Source organism: Tauraco erythrolophus, chromosome 2 (assembly GCF_009769465.1).
Source record: "Tauraco erythrolophus isolate bTauEry1 chromosome 2, bTauEry1.pri, whole genome shotgun sequence".
NCBI lineage: Eukaryota > Metazoa > Chordata > Aves > Musophagiformes > Musophagidae > Tauraco > Tauraco erythrolophus.
In genome coordinates, this window is record NC_141466.1 from 2,617,739 (window position 1) to 2,637,010 (window position 19,272).

The following is a 19,272-nucleotide window of genomic DNA, read 5'->3' on the forward strand; positions in this document are numbered from 1 at the left end:
CTCATGACAGTTGTCTGGGAAGGAAGAAGCAGGACACTTATTTCTCAGTAGCAGTGAAATGTTAAGTCACCTAAAATCATCCCATGTAGCCATACCCTCCTCTCTTTCCTTTGCTCTGACACGGGTCAGGCACGGTCACAGAACGCGATGCTGAAAAGGTAGCCTGCAACTTCTTGGGGGGATGCTTACTTTCAGCACTTGCGTTATCATCATCGTCATCATCATCATCATCTGTGTACAGTATCGGCCCGTCAGAGTCCGAGTCGCTGCTGTGGCTCTCTCTGCTGCTTTCACTCTCAGGAGGGGCAGCAGCATCAGAAGCCTCCTCCCCCAGCTCAGAGTGTGCCTGGTCAGGTGCCTCAGCTTCTTGGGCTTCTTTGGTAGCCAAGCTGTTAATTCACAAGCAGACGTGGTGCCACGTTAATGCAAGCAGCACTGAACACAAATGGGGGACAGACTGTGTGAGCAAGTATGAAAATAAAGGTTCTGTTATTTAAACTAACTTCTCTCTTTCTAAAAAACATACCTATCTAAAACATATATGAAGCATGCATATGTGAATATGTATCTGTATGTATGTATGTTAGGAAAAAAGATGCAAAAAATCTGGAATTATATGCTGCAAAGCCTGCATAAAGAAAAATTCTAGTTATTTTTTATTTCTTGTGGGATGGGACCAATAGCACATTAAAAGTCACCAAGAAGAGCAAAACAGCTCATAAAGTTGGAGATGAGAAGAGTGGATGGGAGTGCAAAGCTTCCTGTTCTGGAAGCCTAACTCTATTTATTGTAAATATGGTTTTATTGCTGTTGAGTCCAAAATGTTCACATCCATCACTGATAAACATGGAAATAAGCAGCAGAGTCCCCTCTGCCTTGGGAAAATCTTGCATGTGAACGAAGAGTAGATGCAAGGGGAGAGGCAGCACAGGAATGCAATGCGGCACAGGACGTACCAGCAAGAATTTAAAGGAAAGTCTCTAGGCCACAGGCATCCAGACTAAACCCTCTTGGCTTGTTATGAAAGATGCTGGTTCTCATGGCAGGGAAAAGGCAGATTAATAAGCCAGTTTCTTTTTTGCTGCCAACCAATTCGCCTAAAAAATGTAATTATGACCTTGCTCTTGACTAGATTTCATAGTATCTGAGACTTAGACAAGCAATTAGGCAGTGACAGACCAAGCACCTACTAAGCAAAGCCTGAAACTGCCATTTTCAAGTCTGCAAGTACATTCAGCTATTGAGTTGAGAGCTTTAGCAGCGAGATATTTAATGATATCCACAAAAAAAGTAAAACCCCACTGTAATTCAGCATCATTTCTTTAGCGCTTTTATGAGAGAGAAACAAAAGTGTTATCAGGACTAGCTGAACCACGGACCTCCGCGGTCACACTAAGCCCCGAACGATGCAGGAGGTGGCTGAGGAGCAATGACCTCCAGGGAAACATGAAAGTACTGCAGGTGAATGGCTCAAAGATGTTGGCAAGGAACAAATTGCGCTGGGATGCAACACAAACAGTCAGCAGAATCATAGAATCACAGAATGGTTTGGGTTGGAAGGGACCTCAAAGATCATCCAGTTCCAACCCCCCTGCCATGGGCAGGGACACCCTCCACTACACCAGGTTGCCCAAAGCCTCATCCAACCTGGCCTTGAACACTTCCAGGGATGGGGCAGCCACAGCTTCTCTGGGCAACCTGTGCCAGTACCTCACCACCCTCAATGTAAAGAATTTCTTCCTTCTATCCAATCTAAATCTCCCCTCTTTCAGTTTAAATCCATTGCCCCTCGTCCTATCACTACACACCCTTGTAAAAAGTCCCTCTCCAGCTTTCCTGTAGCCCCCTTTAAGTATTGGGAGGTACTTAAAGAAGAAGAAGAAACAGAAGAGATCCCCACATGCCTGCAGTGTCCCTTTTGCAAAGAAATGGGGCTTCCTCGGCTGTGGGTCCCACCACTCACCCGTGACAGCCGCACTGTCTTACCTTTTTGTGTCTTCTCCACTACCACCCGGACTGCTGTCCAGGGCTGTACTGCTCAGGCTCTCATCCATGCCATGCTCAGTCTGGAGAAGTTGTTCAGTATCTGATCCGGGGCCAGACGGCCCTGCCACGCTGCCGTCTGGCACATCCTGGGCATCTGAGGAGATGGCGGGCTGAGGGGCTGCTGCAGGAAAAGGAGGTGGGAGTGGAGGTGGAGGAGGGGCAGCGGTGGGAGGAGGGGGGACAACAAGCTTGCTCGGTTGGTCTGTGTCCTCCGTTTCGGAAATTACTATGGAAGGTTGCTCAGGCTCAGGTTTTTCTGCCTTCACGTCCAACCTGTTGGCGGTGGCACCCGAGGGGGAAGCAGCAGCCCCATCCGGCGCTGTTCGTGGGGCTGACTGTTTCCCAGGTTTCTTCTTGCCCCTGGGAGTCCCTGATGTGCCCGATTTGCTGGAAGTCTCCTTAGAGGCTTTGGGATGAGATGATGTGGACGAAGGAGATGGTGATGAAGAGGACTTGGAGACTGGTGGTTTTTTTGCATGAGAGGAACTAGCTAAAATAAGAAAAGAAAAAGCATTTTACAGTCTTGCAACTGCATGACTTTTGTACTGTTCTTTCTGCATGAGTCGAATCGTGCTGATATTTAAAAAATGAAAAAATTACACTTGATACTTCTAAAATCATTCACTCATGTGCTTGAGACAAGTAAACATTGCAGTTCAAATTTCAGCTTTAGAGTTGGGAAAAAACGGAAACGATGACTACTTGCCCAAGAACAGTGCAGGGGATCAACCTTTGAAACGGGTGAGAGTTTGATTCTAGCATTCTGCATTGGCCCATTACGACTTGCCTGGACATCATCTAAAAAGTCCACTACTTTTTTCCAAACTTGTTTAGTGTCCTAGTTAAAAAACTTGCTACTGGACAGAGAAAACTGCCTGACCTTTTTCTATTATGTGCATTTTTGGTCTGAGCAGTAGGAGAACGCGATGATTTTCCTTATGCTTTTCAATGAACACCTCAGACCATTATGGATACCAGTTAATTACCTTTCACAATGTTACTGCAAGTGGGTGCTCCCAGTTAAGGGCAAGCAATAGAGGACAGCAAAACGAGATGTACTTTCAGGTCCAGCTGGGCATGTCCACAAAATAGAGGCAGAAACCACTGATCTCACTCTGCACAAATGATCTCCAGAAGGGAGGAGGCACTGAAGGCCTCCTGTATGTGCTGGAATGGAGGTCTCCATCTTACCAGTGACCAACTCAGGTAGCCTTGAAAATGCAGTGCAACAAGGTTTTGACCCTAGCTCTACAAGCTGGCCAGTGATGTTGCCACTTGCTTCTGTGACACTTGGTATATGTTGAAGCATATAGGTATCAATGCCCAAGTTTGCAAGAGATTTCAGCTAGCCTGCACGCCCATGCGTGATTCCATGGACTGGGAGCTTCAGGCTTCTGACTTTCATTTAAAAAGCAATAAAAATTACAAGCATCCTCATGACTCAGTCCTTTTCATCCAAACACATCCAACTCAAACACTTCTGCTGGAGTAAAAACGCATTAACCTCAAGAGAACAAATGAAAGCATTAAAAAGCTACACAGCAGCCTTGCGGCTAAGCTTAGCGAGTGAAACAGAAAGCTGTAGTAGAAAGCTGATGAAAGGCCTACTTTACTTACCAGCATTTAAATAAAAACAAAACCCCAGCAGATTAGGATAGAACCAAAATACAGATACTGGCCATAATAAGCTCATGATATAAAAATAGCTTTCCCAGGGAGAATGTTCTCCGTCTCAAAGAGGATGGAAAATAATTCAGAAGACACATTACACCGTTCTCTTCTGTTACAGTTTATAAACATTCAGAGGGCTGTGAGGCTTTCAGTACATCTGGAAAAATGTGCAGAAACTCCTGACTTCAGGCAAATCCCTGCCCCACTTTGTGCCGCAAGGTAGGCGGAAAGGGCACAGCACAGAATCTACTGCCACTGCACGAACCATCCCCATCAACTACACATCACTGACCTAACTTACCAGCAAACCAAAAGGAAGAAAAGAAATGGTCCAGGCAGCAGTTCATAACGCCAGTGGAAATAGATGGTGGCTCCAACCTGCATATTATTTAGCAGAAACCTTACTGAGTAAGTGGGTGGTAGTGAGAGAGGGCTCTGGTTCCGACCCAGCAAAGCACTTCAACACAGGCTAGAGGTCACCAGAACCAGTTACACGCCTACATTTAAGGACTCTGGCATAATAAAATATACAGCCACACTATAATTGTTGCTGGGAAAATGTCAGAAGATGTTTCCATCGAAAAAACCCTTACATTATTCTCAGAACCTTTCTGAACCTGCGATCGAGACACAGAAACTTGACAGATTTCTCCCAAGGAAAATCCCCCCCTACACTTTTACGTGGCTCAAAAGTGCTATTGTTATCGTTGCTTTTGGCTGGGCTGGCTGACGATTTTCTGTCATGCCTCTTTTTCAGTAGAAGATTTAAATTTTGATTAAATGAAAAATTTCATGGCTATTATAGAATCATAGAATGGTTACGGTTGGAAGGGCCCTCAAAGATCATCCAGTTCCAACCCCCCTGCCATGGGCAGGGACACCCTCCACTACACCAGGTTGCCCAAAGCCTCATCCAACCTGGCCTTGAACACTGCCAGGGATGGGGCAGCCACAACTTCTCTGGGCAACCTGTTCCAGTACCTCACCACCCTCAATGTAAAGAATTTCTTCCTTATATCCAATCTAAATCTCCCCTCTTTCAGTTTAAAGCCATTGCCCCTTGTCCTGTCACTACACACCCTTGTAAAAAGTCCCTCTCCAGCTTTCCTGTAGCCCCTTTAGGCATTAGTTGCCTTTGGGCACATGTCCATACCTATGTTTAAGTCCCCTTCTCCCACCTCCACTATTTCAGTTTGGAAACCTGCTCTGGTGGCCTCAGGAGAGCCATGGCTCACTTGTTACTCATACTCCTCTTCGCCTTCGTGGGACTGGATCACTGCATCACCAGTTGCATCATGTGTTCACTTTCACAGCGGACTGATAAACTTCTGGTACTAAATACTGCTTCAAATCAGCGCTACTCAGTAAGTATTGCCCTGCTTAAAATGAACAGTGTACCTAAGGGAAGAAATTACCAGTACAATATATAGTACTTCATATAAGGGATATATTGATATATTTTATATATCAATAAAACCATATAGTTTCAAGCACTGCATAAAATTTCAGCACAGTCACTAAAAGACAAATCTGGAATCCGAATGTTTTTTAATTTAAGAACTGAGAGACCTGAAAGCTTGTTACCAACCACTGGTCTAAACATTTATTTATGTGATGGGTTGGTTTATTCCTGAAAGCTCTGCTGTTATAAGGTTCCTTCACCTGGTAAGAACTGAGTTTTCCAGCTGAATGTGAAATACAAGCAGCAGATTCTGGGGTTTCAAAATATTTATTCTTATAGAATCATAGAATCGTCTGGTTGGAAGAGCCCCTCAAGATCATTGAGTCCAACCATTCGCCCTGCACTGTCAGGGTCCCTAAACCATGTTCCTCAACACCAAATCTACACGTTTTTTAAACAGCTCCAGGGATGGGGACTCCACCACCTCCCTGGGCAGCCTGTTCTAATACTTCACAACCCTCTCTGGAAAGAAATTTTTCCTGATATCCAACCTAAATTTCCCCTGGTGCAACTTGAGGCCATTCCCTCTCGTCCTGTCATTCCTAACGTGGGAGAAGAGACCGACCCCCATCTCCCTACGACTTCCTTTCAGGTAATTGTAGAGAGCGAGAAGGTCCCCCCTGAGCCTCCTCTTCTCCAGACTGACCAGTCCCAGCTCCCTCAGCCGCTCCTGGAGGGCTCTTGTGGTTGTCTGATGTCATGGGGACAGTTAATACCAAGTTAATGGATATTTTATAGCAAAGTTATTACTGCAACTCTAGCAGTCTTGCAATGTTTTCATACAGCCCTCTTCTGCGTGCTTCAAATACAAAACGTGCCAAAACATACAAGCTATGAGGAGGTACACTTGGAGTGAAAACTGGAGGGACTGAGGGCTTTGAAAGACTGACAGAGGATTGAAAACATAAATTTTCTATAAATTGACCAATGCGTATACACAGTCCATTCGTCATAATACCACTTGTGTTCAAATTACACTTGGATGTTTTCATTTTGGTCATCACCTAACTTACAACCATTCAAACTCGAGATCAGTACCTTAAGAACAGCTCCCTATCATCTTTAACCTGGCACCACCGCTGAATTCCAGTTTGACAGCATAGTGAGAAGCACCCCTGCTATGTGCCTGACGATGGACATTTTCCATTTCCAGTGCGTATTTAGAACCACAGTAAGCCATCACCCAGCACAGGGAAGCCTGGCCGTTTCTAATAAGTTATATTTCTAATTTTTTTTTTTTTTTCAGCTAAAACAACTGCTATTCAACAGTCTTTAAAGATCATAGAATGGTTAGGGCTGGAAGGGACCTTCAAAGGTCATCTAGTCCAACCCCCCTGCAAGGAACAGGGATATCTCCAACTAGATCAGGCTGCTCAGGGCCTCGTCCAACCTGGCCTTGAACATCTCCAGGGATGGAGCATCCACCACCTCTCTGGGCAACCTGTGCCAGTGTTCTACAACTCTCATGGTAAAAAATTTTTTCCTCATATCCAATCTGAATCTACCTCCCTCTATTTTAAAACCATTACCCCTTGTCCTATCACAACAGGCCCCCCTGAACAGGAGATGTCTTCATAGTTTCATCCTTTACCTCTTTGAGACCTTGTAATCTTGTCCAATTGATCAGAATAGCAGATATTGCCAGCAGAGTTATAGCAGTTCTACTTTGGGGCAACTCACATGTTTGGCTTCAGAAATCACCTTTTTCCCTGCTGATTCTTCAGCAGTTCTCGGGGTCATTTTGTTGCCAGCATTCACACTTGGGAATTCAATATAGTCTCTGACGTGCTTGGTGCTGTGCATGCATTCGATGAACAAGCGAAGTGGTTTGCCCGTTGCCTGGGGTGTTTGCAGACAGCAGAAGCAGAGCTGAGCAGGAAGCTAGCTAAGAACACTCTTGGCATGCTCTTTAACAACGTTGCTGTGTACGAAGGCAGAAGGCATCGTAAGACCAAGCCAAGCCCCACCATGCACATGCACCCACCGCCACTGGCGCTGCCTGTGCAGTACTCACCAGCTTCTCGGTTTGCACTGTGACTTGTTGGCTTGGGTGGTGGGAGAGGAGGCTGCTTAGCAGGAGCCTTTCCCTTTTTTTTAGCATGAGGTGCTTCGTTACTTTTATGGCTGGTGGTGGTGGTGGAAGCAGCAATAGGATTTTTTGGTGGTGGTGGAGCTTTTTTAGATTTAGGCTTAGGCTTGGGTAGTGGTGGAACATGAGATGCCGGTATTTCTGGGCAGTGATCAGAAGTGCTCTCTATGGATAAGAAAGTGAACAGAAGCCAACTGACACAGACATACACCATGTACATTCAACAGCAAGCCTGGCAACAATGACTACTTTTTGCTGCTTGAGGTCTTGGGAATCAGGAGAGACCTCTTCATCTTCTGCCTCTTATTGAAGTATTATCTCAGAAAAATATTACCATCCATCTCAATTCAAGTCCTTCTCATGGAAGACTTTTTGCATGACACTTCTCTCAGTTTCATCTATTCCAGACCTCCAAGGATCATCTTTAACATTCAGTATCTCCAACGAGACTGCTGGCTGCAAACTAAGCAAGGGAAATGCCATTTACTGCTCTAACAAATTCCCGCAGCTTCTTTCCAGCCTCAGATCAACGGGCTATAAAACTCAGACTCATGTGAATTTGAATGTCAACAGGGCCATTCTCTCAGCCACGGGTTCAAATATGGCTAGGCAGCTGAAATTTTCTCCTGAAGCAACCTGCTCTCCTAAGCTGCAGGCTGCTTGCTCATAGCAACTCTACTTTGGGCATCTTCCCCAAGGTATTTCTACTCTTCAGAAGGAGATGAAGCTAAATCAGAGAGGACATCATTTGCCATGGGAATGCTCTCCTGTCCTGCAAGCTCTCTGGGTACTGTTACAAGACTGCACTTTCAAGAATCAGCCGTTCCCTAGTCAATGGGAATTTGGACTGTATCTACATTGTGCTGTGCAATAGGAATGGCTCTGTGAAAGAGGTGGCACTGAGGACCCGATGTCCACAACTTGCATTTCAGGAGACTTGACTTTGGACTAGCTTCAGGCTAGTTCTGTAGATTGCATGCCCAGTAGTGGTGGGAGTAGAATCATAGAACGGTTTGGGTTGGAAGAAGCATCTACAACTTCTCTGGGCAACCTGTTCCAGTGCCTCACCACCCTCAGAGTAAGAATTTCTCTCTTATATCCAATCTAAATCTCCCCTCTTTCAGTTTAAAGCCATTGCCCCTTGTCCTATCACTACATACCCTTGTGAAAGTCCCCTTCCAGCTTTTCTGTAGGACCCCTTTAAGTACTGGAGTACAAGTTCCTTAATGCATCTTTTGGCTTAGTTTCATCCAAAAGAAACCTGGCTTGTGTGCTCTGCAAATCAGAGAAGAGTAAGTGGGGATGACCAGGAAATTCCCTTCAAAAGTGCATGCCTAATGCCAACTGTAATGTTAATGTAGGTGAGCCATTTATAGTCAACATAAAATTTTGCAATATAATCACTATGGTTGTAAGACTAAAGTTCCCAGGCGGGAATCTTTATCAATTCAATCACACCGACTCTGTGTCCATTTGGTCTCAAGATAGCCTTCTCAAGCCTTCCAGAAAAAGGATTATATAACAGGATATTATATTATATTGTGCAAGGGCACACCATCAGAATCACACAGGCTTTATTGGCATAGAATCATAGAATGGTTTGGGTTGGAAGGGACCTCAAAGATCATCCAGTTCCAACCCCCCTGCCATGGGCAGGGACACCCTCCACTACACCAGGTTGCCCAAAGCCTCACCCAACCTGGCCTTGAACACTTCCAGGGATGGGGCAGCCACAGCTTCTCTGGGCAACCTGTGCCAGTGCCTCACCAAAGGCACACTAAAAACTACAGTGGTTGGGGAAGAAAGGAACCAGGTAAATATTGCAAGGACTTCTAATAGCCTCTTTTATCACTCAAGAGGAAAACTATTAATTTCTTGCAGTATGTTCGTATTAGACCCTCACTCTTACACACTTTCAATGGCTGTTCCTGGATCTCCTGTTCATCACCTGCTCTCCTCCTTCCCACGTAAAAGATTCCCAAGAGATAAGCAGCACCTTTTCATTTTAAGATTAGTAGATGAAAAACAAATAACGCGTTGGACAACAATGACATTCTTCATCTCAGAAACAAAGCCTTTTCAACCTCCAGCTTCAGGCTTGTTAATGTAACCTGATGGATCACCTGCAGTTATTAAAAGCAGCATGCACACATATGTCTCTGCATGAACTGGAGGAATTAACATCAACTGTCCAGTGTCTTCCCTCTTTATTTCCAGCCCAGTACAGACGAATATGTTTTTGTTAATGTTTTGGAAGAACCATTGCATAGCAACCTTTTACAGCTCTCAAACAGATTCTTTCGAGCACAGATTCTTGTTCTGCCTCTTTGTTTTCCAGAGAAAGAACTTCGGACCAGAGAAAGACTTTGGAAGAAGAAAGAAACATACATATTTGTTACATTTTGCTCTCCTCTTTTAGAGCAAGAAGCATCTCCTTGTGAAACATACCTACCTTCATTCAAAGTTGAAAAACTGATTTAACTCTGAAAAAGTAGGACATTTTAAAATTTTAATTCCATTAACAATAAACATGGCAAAAGAAGATCAGATTTTGTATTTTGAAGTTCGTGAAGGACACGATGATCAGAAAGAATTTTAAGTGTAAACAATTCTTTGATGCACCTTTTACTTATAGGCCCAGCATGCTAAAATCTTATTTACTAGTAAGAAAAATTTTAAAACGTGTGTACTTATACACCGTTACTGTGTTTTGTTTGCAGTCATATTAGTAGAGAAAATATTAAAAATTGAATGATAACCTAGTAAAAAGAAATAGATCCTTCACCATATTCTAAAGTAATACAGTGCAGTTCTTTAGAACCTTAGTCAGTCTACATTAAACTAAATAACTTATTAAATAATGTGTATCAGAATTTGTCTTCTGATTCAAGAAAAAAAGCACAAAATATAAGGCTTTACTTTGTTGCAGACAAACACATCTTAGTGACAATCAACTAATAATTTTCAATTTTTCTTTAGAGAAAGAACTAAAAACTATAAATGAAAACCAAAATTGGAACAGTTCATTCACATCAAAGTTCTTGCTTGCAGACTTCAATTGTGATTAAAACTGGCAACTTAAATAACATTGATTTTAACTGAAATACCTTGTCATCACTGGGATATCACAGAAAAGTCTTACCAAAGACTGGCACACTCTTCCTGCACAACAGCATCCTGTCTATAACTCAAATAGTTACAGCTCTCACCGAGTCTTGACCGCCCCTTTTCCTGGCATTGACTAATGAATCTTCTTTTTGCTCACAGGAGGAAAGCTGTGACGAAGATGATTGCCTTTGACCATATTGTCCCTCTTGGAGTCTCACCAGCTTCGTTGTTTTTATCTTTGCTACCTTCATAGAATCATAGAATGATTAGGGCTGGAAGGGACCTTCAAAGGCCATCTAGTCCAACCCCCCTGCAAGGAACAGGGATATCTCCAACTAGATCAGGTTGCTCAGGGCCTCGTCCAACCTGGCCTTGAACGTCTCCAGGGATGGAGCATCTTTTTTATCTCATCAGCTAGAAACTCGACTGCCCTCACAGTCAGTCTGATCTTGCCCAAACTATTGTATCTCATTTACTCCTGAGATACACATTTCCAGTTCCTACCTGACCAGTTCATTATACCAGCTTTTGCCAGCAACAAGGCAACTTTTGAAGCAGATGCTTTTCATTGCTTTTCCTCTGCTGCCCCTCAGGCTTTGTGAACGTTCATTGACTGTCTTCCCTCAAATTCCCCTCCGCTGTGATGCCAAACCTGACAATTTTTAGGCTCCTGGCATTGTACTTGTTATCCTGGTCTGGTCTCCTCTTGTTTTTCAGTGCCTAACCACTGTGTTCTCTTCTACTGCAAGTCCATTGGAACTTTTTTGTGGTTTTCTGGTATATACTTAAGTACTGTAGTAATACCAATAACTAATAACGGCAACAGTGGCTTGGCCTTGAACAGTGACAGGGATGTTCTGATGTCTGTAATCGGCTCGAGATACAATTGTGTTGTTATTGTACCTCCTTAGCATGATTCTGCTTGAATATGGACCCTTGGTCTTCATGCCTGCTCTTTCTTTTGGATCTTTTGCCAAAACAAGGTGGCATCTGAATCAGTTTGGACCCATCTATTTGTTCAAGCTAATCCTCCAGTTACTTCAGTACCAGCTGCAATGTATTTTTATTGCTGTTGTTTTTCTTGATGCAGACATCTGATCATCACGAACTGACCTTTTAACAAAAGGTCTCCAAAAGAGCATCAGATAGGAATAGTTTTTATTCACTGCTGTCTTGATCAAGACATCTGCTGTAAAAGCAATCTGTCTATAAATTACTCTTTAAATAGGAAAGCAAAGCAAATGTTACTGTCTCATGAAGCATTTCAATCAATAATATGTTTATGTGAATATGAGTAACTTTTCCAAAGGCCAGATTTTCAAGAAAGCTCGCTTTGAGACTAGATTTTCTTGTTCCCAGAAATTGTGATTGAGGTCAGACTCTTAAGAAAGCTGTGTTTTCATGTAAACACCTAAATGATGGTCAGGGTTACAAAGTACTCGGTCTACAACAGCTCTTGTGGGGACTCATCAAGTCTCAAAGACTTTCAGAGAGATGCCAGTGTGCCATATGCACTGGAAAAATCAGATGACTTATTTTGGAAGTTAAATCTGGGATCTTTTGCAAACTCTGGACCAAATGGACCTATGAAAATCCTGGGCATGGTTTCAGAAGCCATACGTGACTGGCTTGTACAATACAAGAATTTTTTCTTTACTTTTGTGAACTTCTAAAGAACAGAAGTCCAAAGCCTTTCTACCCCTGGATTTTGTCATACAGTACTGGTATTTTTGTTTCTACAGCTGGAGCCATGACGTGAAGCTAGCTCACAGAAAATCAATAGTGGTGCAGCACAACCATATAATCTACATCAGCTGCAAAGCACCTTTCTCCTGGAAGATGAGCACAACTCAGTGGAGTAACACTATATAAAATGGAAGTTGGAAATAATGTAAGATATGTTGTCTTTTGAAGGACGACTCCCTGCAAAATGAAGCTCTTATAAGAGTTTTGAGAATCATGAGTTTCCTTTCCAGCCTATGCAGAGAGCTGTGTTTCAATTAATCAAAACCCAGGAAGCTGTCATTCAGAAACATGGGACACAGGGCAAGACACGGGGTCCTTTGTCTCTTTTTTTGACTCCTTGACTGTGCTGATGCAGGTAGTCAACTCATACAAATCCTTTCATAAACTTCAGATTTAACCAGCTCCATTTTTTGTTCCTGCTATTGCTACTAAAATTCTATTCAAGAAAAGACCCATTCTAATTGTTAGAAAGCTTCCTTTAATTTCCAGTCTAAATGGATTTCAAGCCACTGTTTATTCCTTTCTACTTGTGCCAGCATTGTCCTTTACCATGCTCTCTCCTGGCTCCATACCAACTTGTTGCATTCATCAAACGGACTCAGGCTCTCTCGGGCTCCGTTTTGCCAGGCTGAACAAGAACAGCCATCTCACGACACTTTTCACAGCTCTCTCTGCAGTTTTGAATTAATATTTCTTGAAGATGGACGAGCAGATCTGTATGTCTGCAGACTTTCATATCGTACTCTACGGTTTCATCAGCACCATGTGCAAGAGAGATTCTAACAGCGACAGTGGAAAACAGGAGAGGGGAGAAAGGGACAGGTGTAACATCTGACCTAAAGCAACCATGTTCAGACATTTTGCATTGGTTCCAAGATAAAAAAGGAAAAAAACCACTATCATTTTACACTGCTCACTGTCACAAGGCTTCTACATTCCGTTATACTTTCTGTAAAGATATGCTCAAAGAATTCAACAGTCAGTTCGTTAAAATCACATCTCCAATCTTATTTCTGGAGCCACATTAGGATATCTCTCCTGCAAAAGAAGAAAAAAATTCTTTTTTTTTTTTTTTTTTAAAGGCTTTACAAATCAGGAGCTTTCCTCTGCCACTTAACTTCTGTGGGTGAAAGCCCATGCTGCCCACGTCAGCCTACTGGCACGAGCCAGCCTGGCTGCCGTAGTGGACAGGCTCTGCCCAAATACAGCTTTATCTAGAGTAGCTTTCCTTTTAAGAAGATTTGGATTCAGCCTCATTTACATAGTTCAGGTGATGAATCGAAGATATACTATTCTTAGAAGAACAGGTTTTAGCCAGCAAATAACTCAACTAGAGTGCAAGATTCTTCGGGAGTCAGGCAAAAAAGCCACCTTTTATGTATGGTGCTCACATCGACAATCTACAGAGCTCAGGAGTGTAGGACACCAGCTAGGGACACAAAAGGGAAGAAAGTCTCTCACAGTGAGCGGTTTACTGGATTAGTGTTCTGAAAGAAAGCAAGATCTTGTCTGAGACCCACAAAGATGAGGGTTACTCTCTTAAATTCAACAGGTTTTGTTTCACTTTGGGGGAATAAAGCAAAGACCTCGGAGAAAAGGGACCTAGAAAATTTGACTTTGAAGAACATTCCTTGGTAGACAAACTAAAGTCTTGGTTAGCAATGATGCACACTCTTAAGACCAGAGCTCGTGCCTCCAACCTGCTTTTTTAAAGTTACCCATAAGAAAAAGAAAAGATTAAATGTAACAGCAGACTTAAGGGGAGAGCAGACAAAGTACAGAGGAAAGAAACTCTGAACCCAACATACTGAGACCTGAAACCTTTACCAGTTCTCAGATTAGAGTTATCCTGGAGAGGGGGAACATTATGTGCAGGTATAGAATCATAGAATGGTAGGGTTGGAAGGGACCTTAAAGATCATCTAGTTCCTAGAAACCCTGGAAATCCTCCACTACACCAGGTTGCCCAAAGCCTCATCTAACCTGGCCTTGAACACTTCCAGGGATGGGGCAGCCACAACTTCTCTGGGCAACCTGTGCCAGTGCCTCACCACCTTCAATGTAAAAAATATCTTCCTTATATCCAATCTAAATCTCCCCTCTTTCAGTTTAAATCCATTGCCCCTTGCCCTTTCACTACACACCCTTGGAAAAAGCCCCTCTCCAGCTTTCCTGTAGGCCCCTTCAGGTACTGGAAGGCTGCAATAAGATCCCCCCAGAGCCTTCTCTTCTCCAGGCTGAACAGCCCCAACTCTCTCAGCCTGTATCCTCTGAATTCATTTGGAAACAGGACTAAAAATGGTTTCCTTCACTGAAGGACATGAGAAAACCTGCAAGGATCAGTCCTCTGCTATAAATGGCATAGGAACATTTCAGAAGCTTCTGCTCCATGCCACCCACAACACTCACAGCATCTGCAACAGAGCTCTGGCTTCCTGCAATGCAATTATTTTTCCGAGCAGCATCTAACACACCTGACTAATGGTATGCAGAAAGGAACTTCTCATTACTTTTTTCCAGGCAGTATCTTGCTAATGGTTACCGAGCTTTTCGCTTCTTCAAGCCCAAGCTAACAATGAAACGTGGAAGTATCTACCAGAATCATTAAAAGATTTAGCTTGGTAATGCTAAAAATGAGTAAGAACTAAGTTTACAAACCGAACTGAGACTCAAATTCTGGGTTCTCTGGTGCATCTGTGTGCCAGAGACATCCTGTGAGGGTGGAAAGGAGAAAAGCAGCTCTGCTGCAGCACTAGGAGGTTTTACAACATGCAGCACACATGCTGCATCAGCATGCTACCTATAGCCCTATACCTAGGGAGGCAAACAGTGACAATTTTGACATTTATTCTACTGATGTGGCTATTGGTCTTCTCCAACACCGCTGCAGGGAGGCTCCTTGCGATGCTCATACCCCACCTGGAACCTGGAGTGCTGGGGTCTGCTGGGGCTAGTGCAGACAGGCACCACAGGTCAGGAGCTCACATGGTACAGTCTGGTCTGCTGCCCAGACAACCAGGGTGTACCTTGACATGCTGCCTGTCTACTCTCTGCTCTGTGTCCCTTCCAGGGTGCTCACAGAGGATGGCTACAGTTGAGCTCTTCGTTTTCTGCAAACAATGCTAGTGACTGTTCTTAGTCAACACAAAACAAAAGAATTCAGAACTCAACCCAGTACAAACATAACGTGAATAAATGATCTAGGAAAAAGATTTCTCTGATTTCTCATCTGCAAAGCTTTATCCATCAATTACCTGTTTTATGTAAAACTGTCACCAGCTTCTTATTATCCTGCCATAAAGGAGAAATCTCCTTTTAAACACCTCGCCTGGATGACTGACATCTCATCATTACTACAAACAGTAACAGTTACACTGTTAAACTGCCAAAGAGAATTTTTTCAGCAAATACGAAAGGCACCTGTGAGCTGACAGGCAGCAGATGGGTACCAAAGAATCATAGAATGGTTAGGGTTGGAAGGGACCTCAAAGATCATCCAGTTCCAACCCCCCTGCATGGGCAGGGACACCCTCCACTACACCAGGTTGCCCAAAGCCCCATCCAACCTGGCCTTGAACACTGCCAGGGATGGGGCAGCCACAACTTCTCTGGGCAACCTGTGCCAGTACCTCACCATCCTCAATGTAAAGAATTTCTTCCTTCTATCCAATCTAAATCTCCCCTCTTTCAGTTTAAAGCCATTGCCCCTTGTCCTGTCACTACACACCCTTGTAAAAAGCCCCTCTCCAGCTTTCCTGTAGCTCCTTTAGGTACTGGAAGGCTGCTATAAGATCACACATGGTTTATGGAACTGCCTGGCAGCACAGGCAACAGTTTTGAGGGGTTGCCTTCTTCCCTCGCTTCTGCTAAACTCACTTTTACACTGTGTGGTAGAGCCTATTGTTTGCCCTGTTGACACCGTACTTCCTTGGCTCGTGCCGAAACTTCTTCCCTTTAATTTAACTCGTAACATATTCCACATTCGACCACGCGTTGCTGCCAACTCTCACCGTATTATCACCATGTGCCTGTATCACTTGCTCTTTTAAGCTTCCAGTTCAGCAGCCATCATCATATTTATATGAAAAGGCCATTTTCAAGACCTCCTAGAACAAGAGAACAAATAAAGACCACCACCATTTCATAAAAGCGTTTTAAAATAACCTCATAACTTTCAGGGGCTGAGCTGCATTTTCTGGAACATTTTGATTCAGCCGGAGTTGGAACTGCAGCACACCATGCTGCCAAACAGCAGGAATTAATCCTGTCTTCAGGTCTTATAAACATGGAAAGTGTATATAACTTCCTTCAAGATTTACACGTAAGAGTTCAGGACTCTAAAAAGCCTAACATTAGCCTCACTAACGATGAACTCCTTGCACCCATTACTGAAGATTATCCAGCTAGAGGTCACTCCACCTATGTCAGCTCTCAAGACGGAGGGTTGTGATGTGACACAAGCCCAGAGAGGTGGTGGATGCTCCATCCCTGGAGACGTTCAAGGCCAGGTTGGACAAGGCCCTGAGCAACCTGATCTAGTTGGAGATATCCCTGTTCCTTGCAGGGGGGTTGGACTAGATGACCTTTGAAGGTCCCTTCCAGCCCTAACCATTCTATGATTCTATGACACACCAGTACGTTTTATGGTTTGCACAGAAGAGCAAACCTAGGTGTTCCTGCTCCAGCTCCGGTGTCGATGCTCTGCCAGCACCAGCAAACCTCTACTCTACTCCTTGCTGCGCCAGTGGGTGTGGGTGTAACGTGTACCAACTGCATCTGCCACAAAAAAATCACCGAGGATTAATCTGTCAGGTGAGATGCATCTATGGGATGCAGTGGGCCTTACTCTTCCTCTGAGTTCAACAGACTGGCTTAACGTGCTATGAAGTAAAGAATAACTGAAGTGGATTCACAATGACTACCCAGTGAGTTGTACTGGATTTGCATTGTTTAACACTGTGGCTGATGCATGGAATTGATTCTTAACACTTTTTTTTTGGGGGGGGCAGACTATTCCTCTGCAATTAATCTATCTTGTTTCTTTTCAGGGGACTCAAGATGCTTACATGTAGAAGAACTTCATGTTTAGATGCTAAAGGAAAGTATAGTTGAAGTGTTTTGCATCTTCCATGAGGTCATATTGACATTTTATGAAGCCTAGAATACCAAGTTTGCTCGTTTTTTGTTTTCTTTCTCCCTCCTCCACATATACTTCATTTTCTGAGAGGGACTGGAGTGATAGCTATATATTCTTCTGTACTGAGTCTACTCCTGTACAGCCATCATTTTTAATTTCTCCTCGTAAGGTCAACACAATAGATAGGGACTGCGGAGTGTAATAATGTGTTTGAAATAGATACTGGACCTTTCCTGCTTCATTGGAGTTCTACATTCTGCAAAGTCAGCTAGAGGGGATTTCAACATAGAAATGTGCATTTCTAAAAAAAAACCCTGTACCTTCGGAAAAATTCCAAGACCTGACAGTTCCAAAAAGCTGTATTTAAGGATGTGTAAAATAGTAAGTGGTCTGATCTAACCCCAAAGTTAACCTGAACCATCTAAAAGCAGTTTTCCATGGCTTTTATAACTCTTTTTCCCTGACCCAATACACATCTGGTTCTAGTTGGCACCAAAAGACAGATGTATTTAAATGTCATGAAAAAGGCTAATCTTGTATTTCTGTCTTGTTGGGAGACAGGAAGTACTAGAAATCTCACAAGAAAGGCAGTTCTCCTTGGACATCCAGCCACTTTTTACATAGTCAAGTGATTTACATAGCTCAGAGAAGAATTCAAATTTTTGTGTTAGCCAAACCGACCCTCTCAACCTCCAGAGGCTCATTCATCACAAGGTAGAGGTCACTAGAAGACACTGGAAAGGCTTCTCAGTCTAACAACGAGCCATGAAGTTCTTGATCTTTTGTACGTTTGCTCTTTCCTCTAGGAAAATCCAATAAATAGAATAGTATTTAAGAACACTTTTTGACAGGGAAAAGAAGTGGTGCATTTTTCAAGAGGCTAAAGAAAGAAAATAAAACTGGCCCAAACCCTGTGATTCGGCATTGATCTTTACTTTTTTTCTTACCCAGTGAAACTCGTTACCCACGTAGATCTGAGAAAAGGTAACAAAACTAACATGGATTTTGGGACTGCTAAATACTTAGCAGCATTTACTGCAATTCATCTCTGGAAAATCCTTTAGTTATAAAGACATTTTCCATAAATGACCGAGGTTCAGTTTGCAGTAGTGATATGGCCCCTTGAATGTTTCTGAAGAGCTGGTCTGCAAGTAACAAAACCCAATAGGAATGAGTTGCTGAAATTACTTTCAAAATGATACCTGGTTTTCAAGTGGCTTAAACGCTTTTGAACTTTCAACCCATGAGCCACTTCTACAATGATATAGCAAGGTGATGCAGATGCACTGAGTGTCTTCTTTCACAAAAGGAAAACCTGAAACCAAAGCTTGCCCATGGCTACAAGGAAAGGCTCACATTTAATTTAGAAATCTAACATCCCCACACCCATTTTCACGCTCAGACCATGCTTGTCTTTATGACCTTATTATAACCACAGTAAAAGGCATGCCTACCAGTGATGAAATACTGATGTTTCACAAGTCTTATCTTCTCGGTCTGTTCTGCTGGCATCCTTGTGGCAGAACAGAACTCACAGCATGTATTAGTGCTAATGGAAGAACATGTCAATATTTTAATTAGGTGAAAAACAATTTGTGAAGAATGTGTTCATTTACCTTTTTGATCTTCTTTTTTTCCTTCTAATGCTTTCTCTGATAAAGCACCATTATCTCCACTGGCTTTTAGCACATTTTCTTCCTGTATAGTTTCTTCACCAATGGCTACGGTGTGTCCGTTTGAAGTTTCAAAATTTACTGTTACATCACCATCTGAAACGAAAATTAAAAAGCTATTGTCTAGTTTAGCCCCTATTGACAACACACAGCATCCCTCTGCTTCCAAGTTTCCATGGAAGCAAAGCAGAAAGACTTACTGAAATGTGAAATGTCAGGCTGCAGATCTGCTCTGAAAAGTTAACGCTGTGAAGGAACTCTATAGGCTTCCATGCTCTTTAGGTGGTCACCTCTGCAGTTGTGGCCCTGGAAGTGCACATGGGTTTTCAGGTCCAACTTC

General features: G+C 43.2%; 1 protein-coding gene across 1 annotated transcript in view; it reads right to left on the reverse strand.

Annotated features, from left to right (window-relative positions):
* PHACTR2 (phosphatase and actin regulator 2) overlaps positions 1-19,272 on the reverse strand; it is a 155,705-nt gene that overhangs the window by 18,781 nt on the left and 117,652 nt on the right. Inside the window, exons 4-7 of the mRNA XM_086632021.1 lie at positions 18,876-19,028; positions 7,194-7,433; positions 1,987-2,536; positions 190-389 (exon numbers count right to left, since the gene is read on the reverse strand). Of these exons, the coding sequence (XP_086488147.1) occupies positions 190-389; positions 1,987-2,536; positions 7,194-7,433; positions 18,876-19,028 (1,143 nt within the window). The remainder of the gene's footprint in view (positions 1-189; positions 390-1,986; positions 2,537-7,193; positions 7,434-18,875; positions 19,029-19,272) is intronic.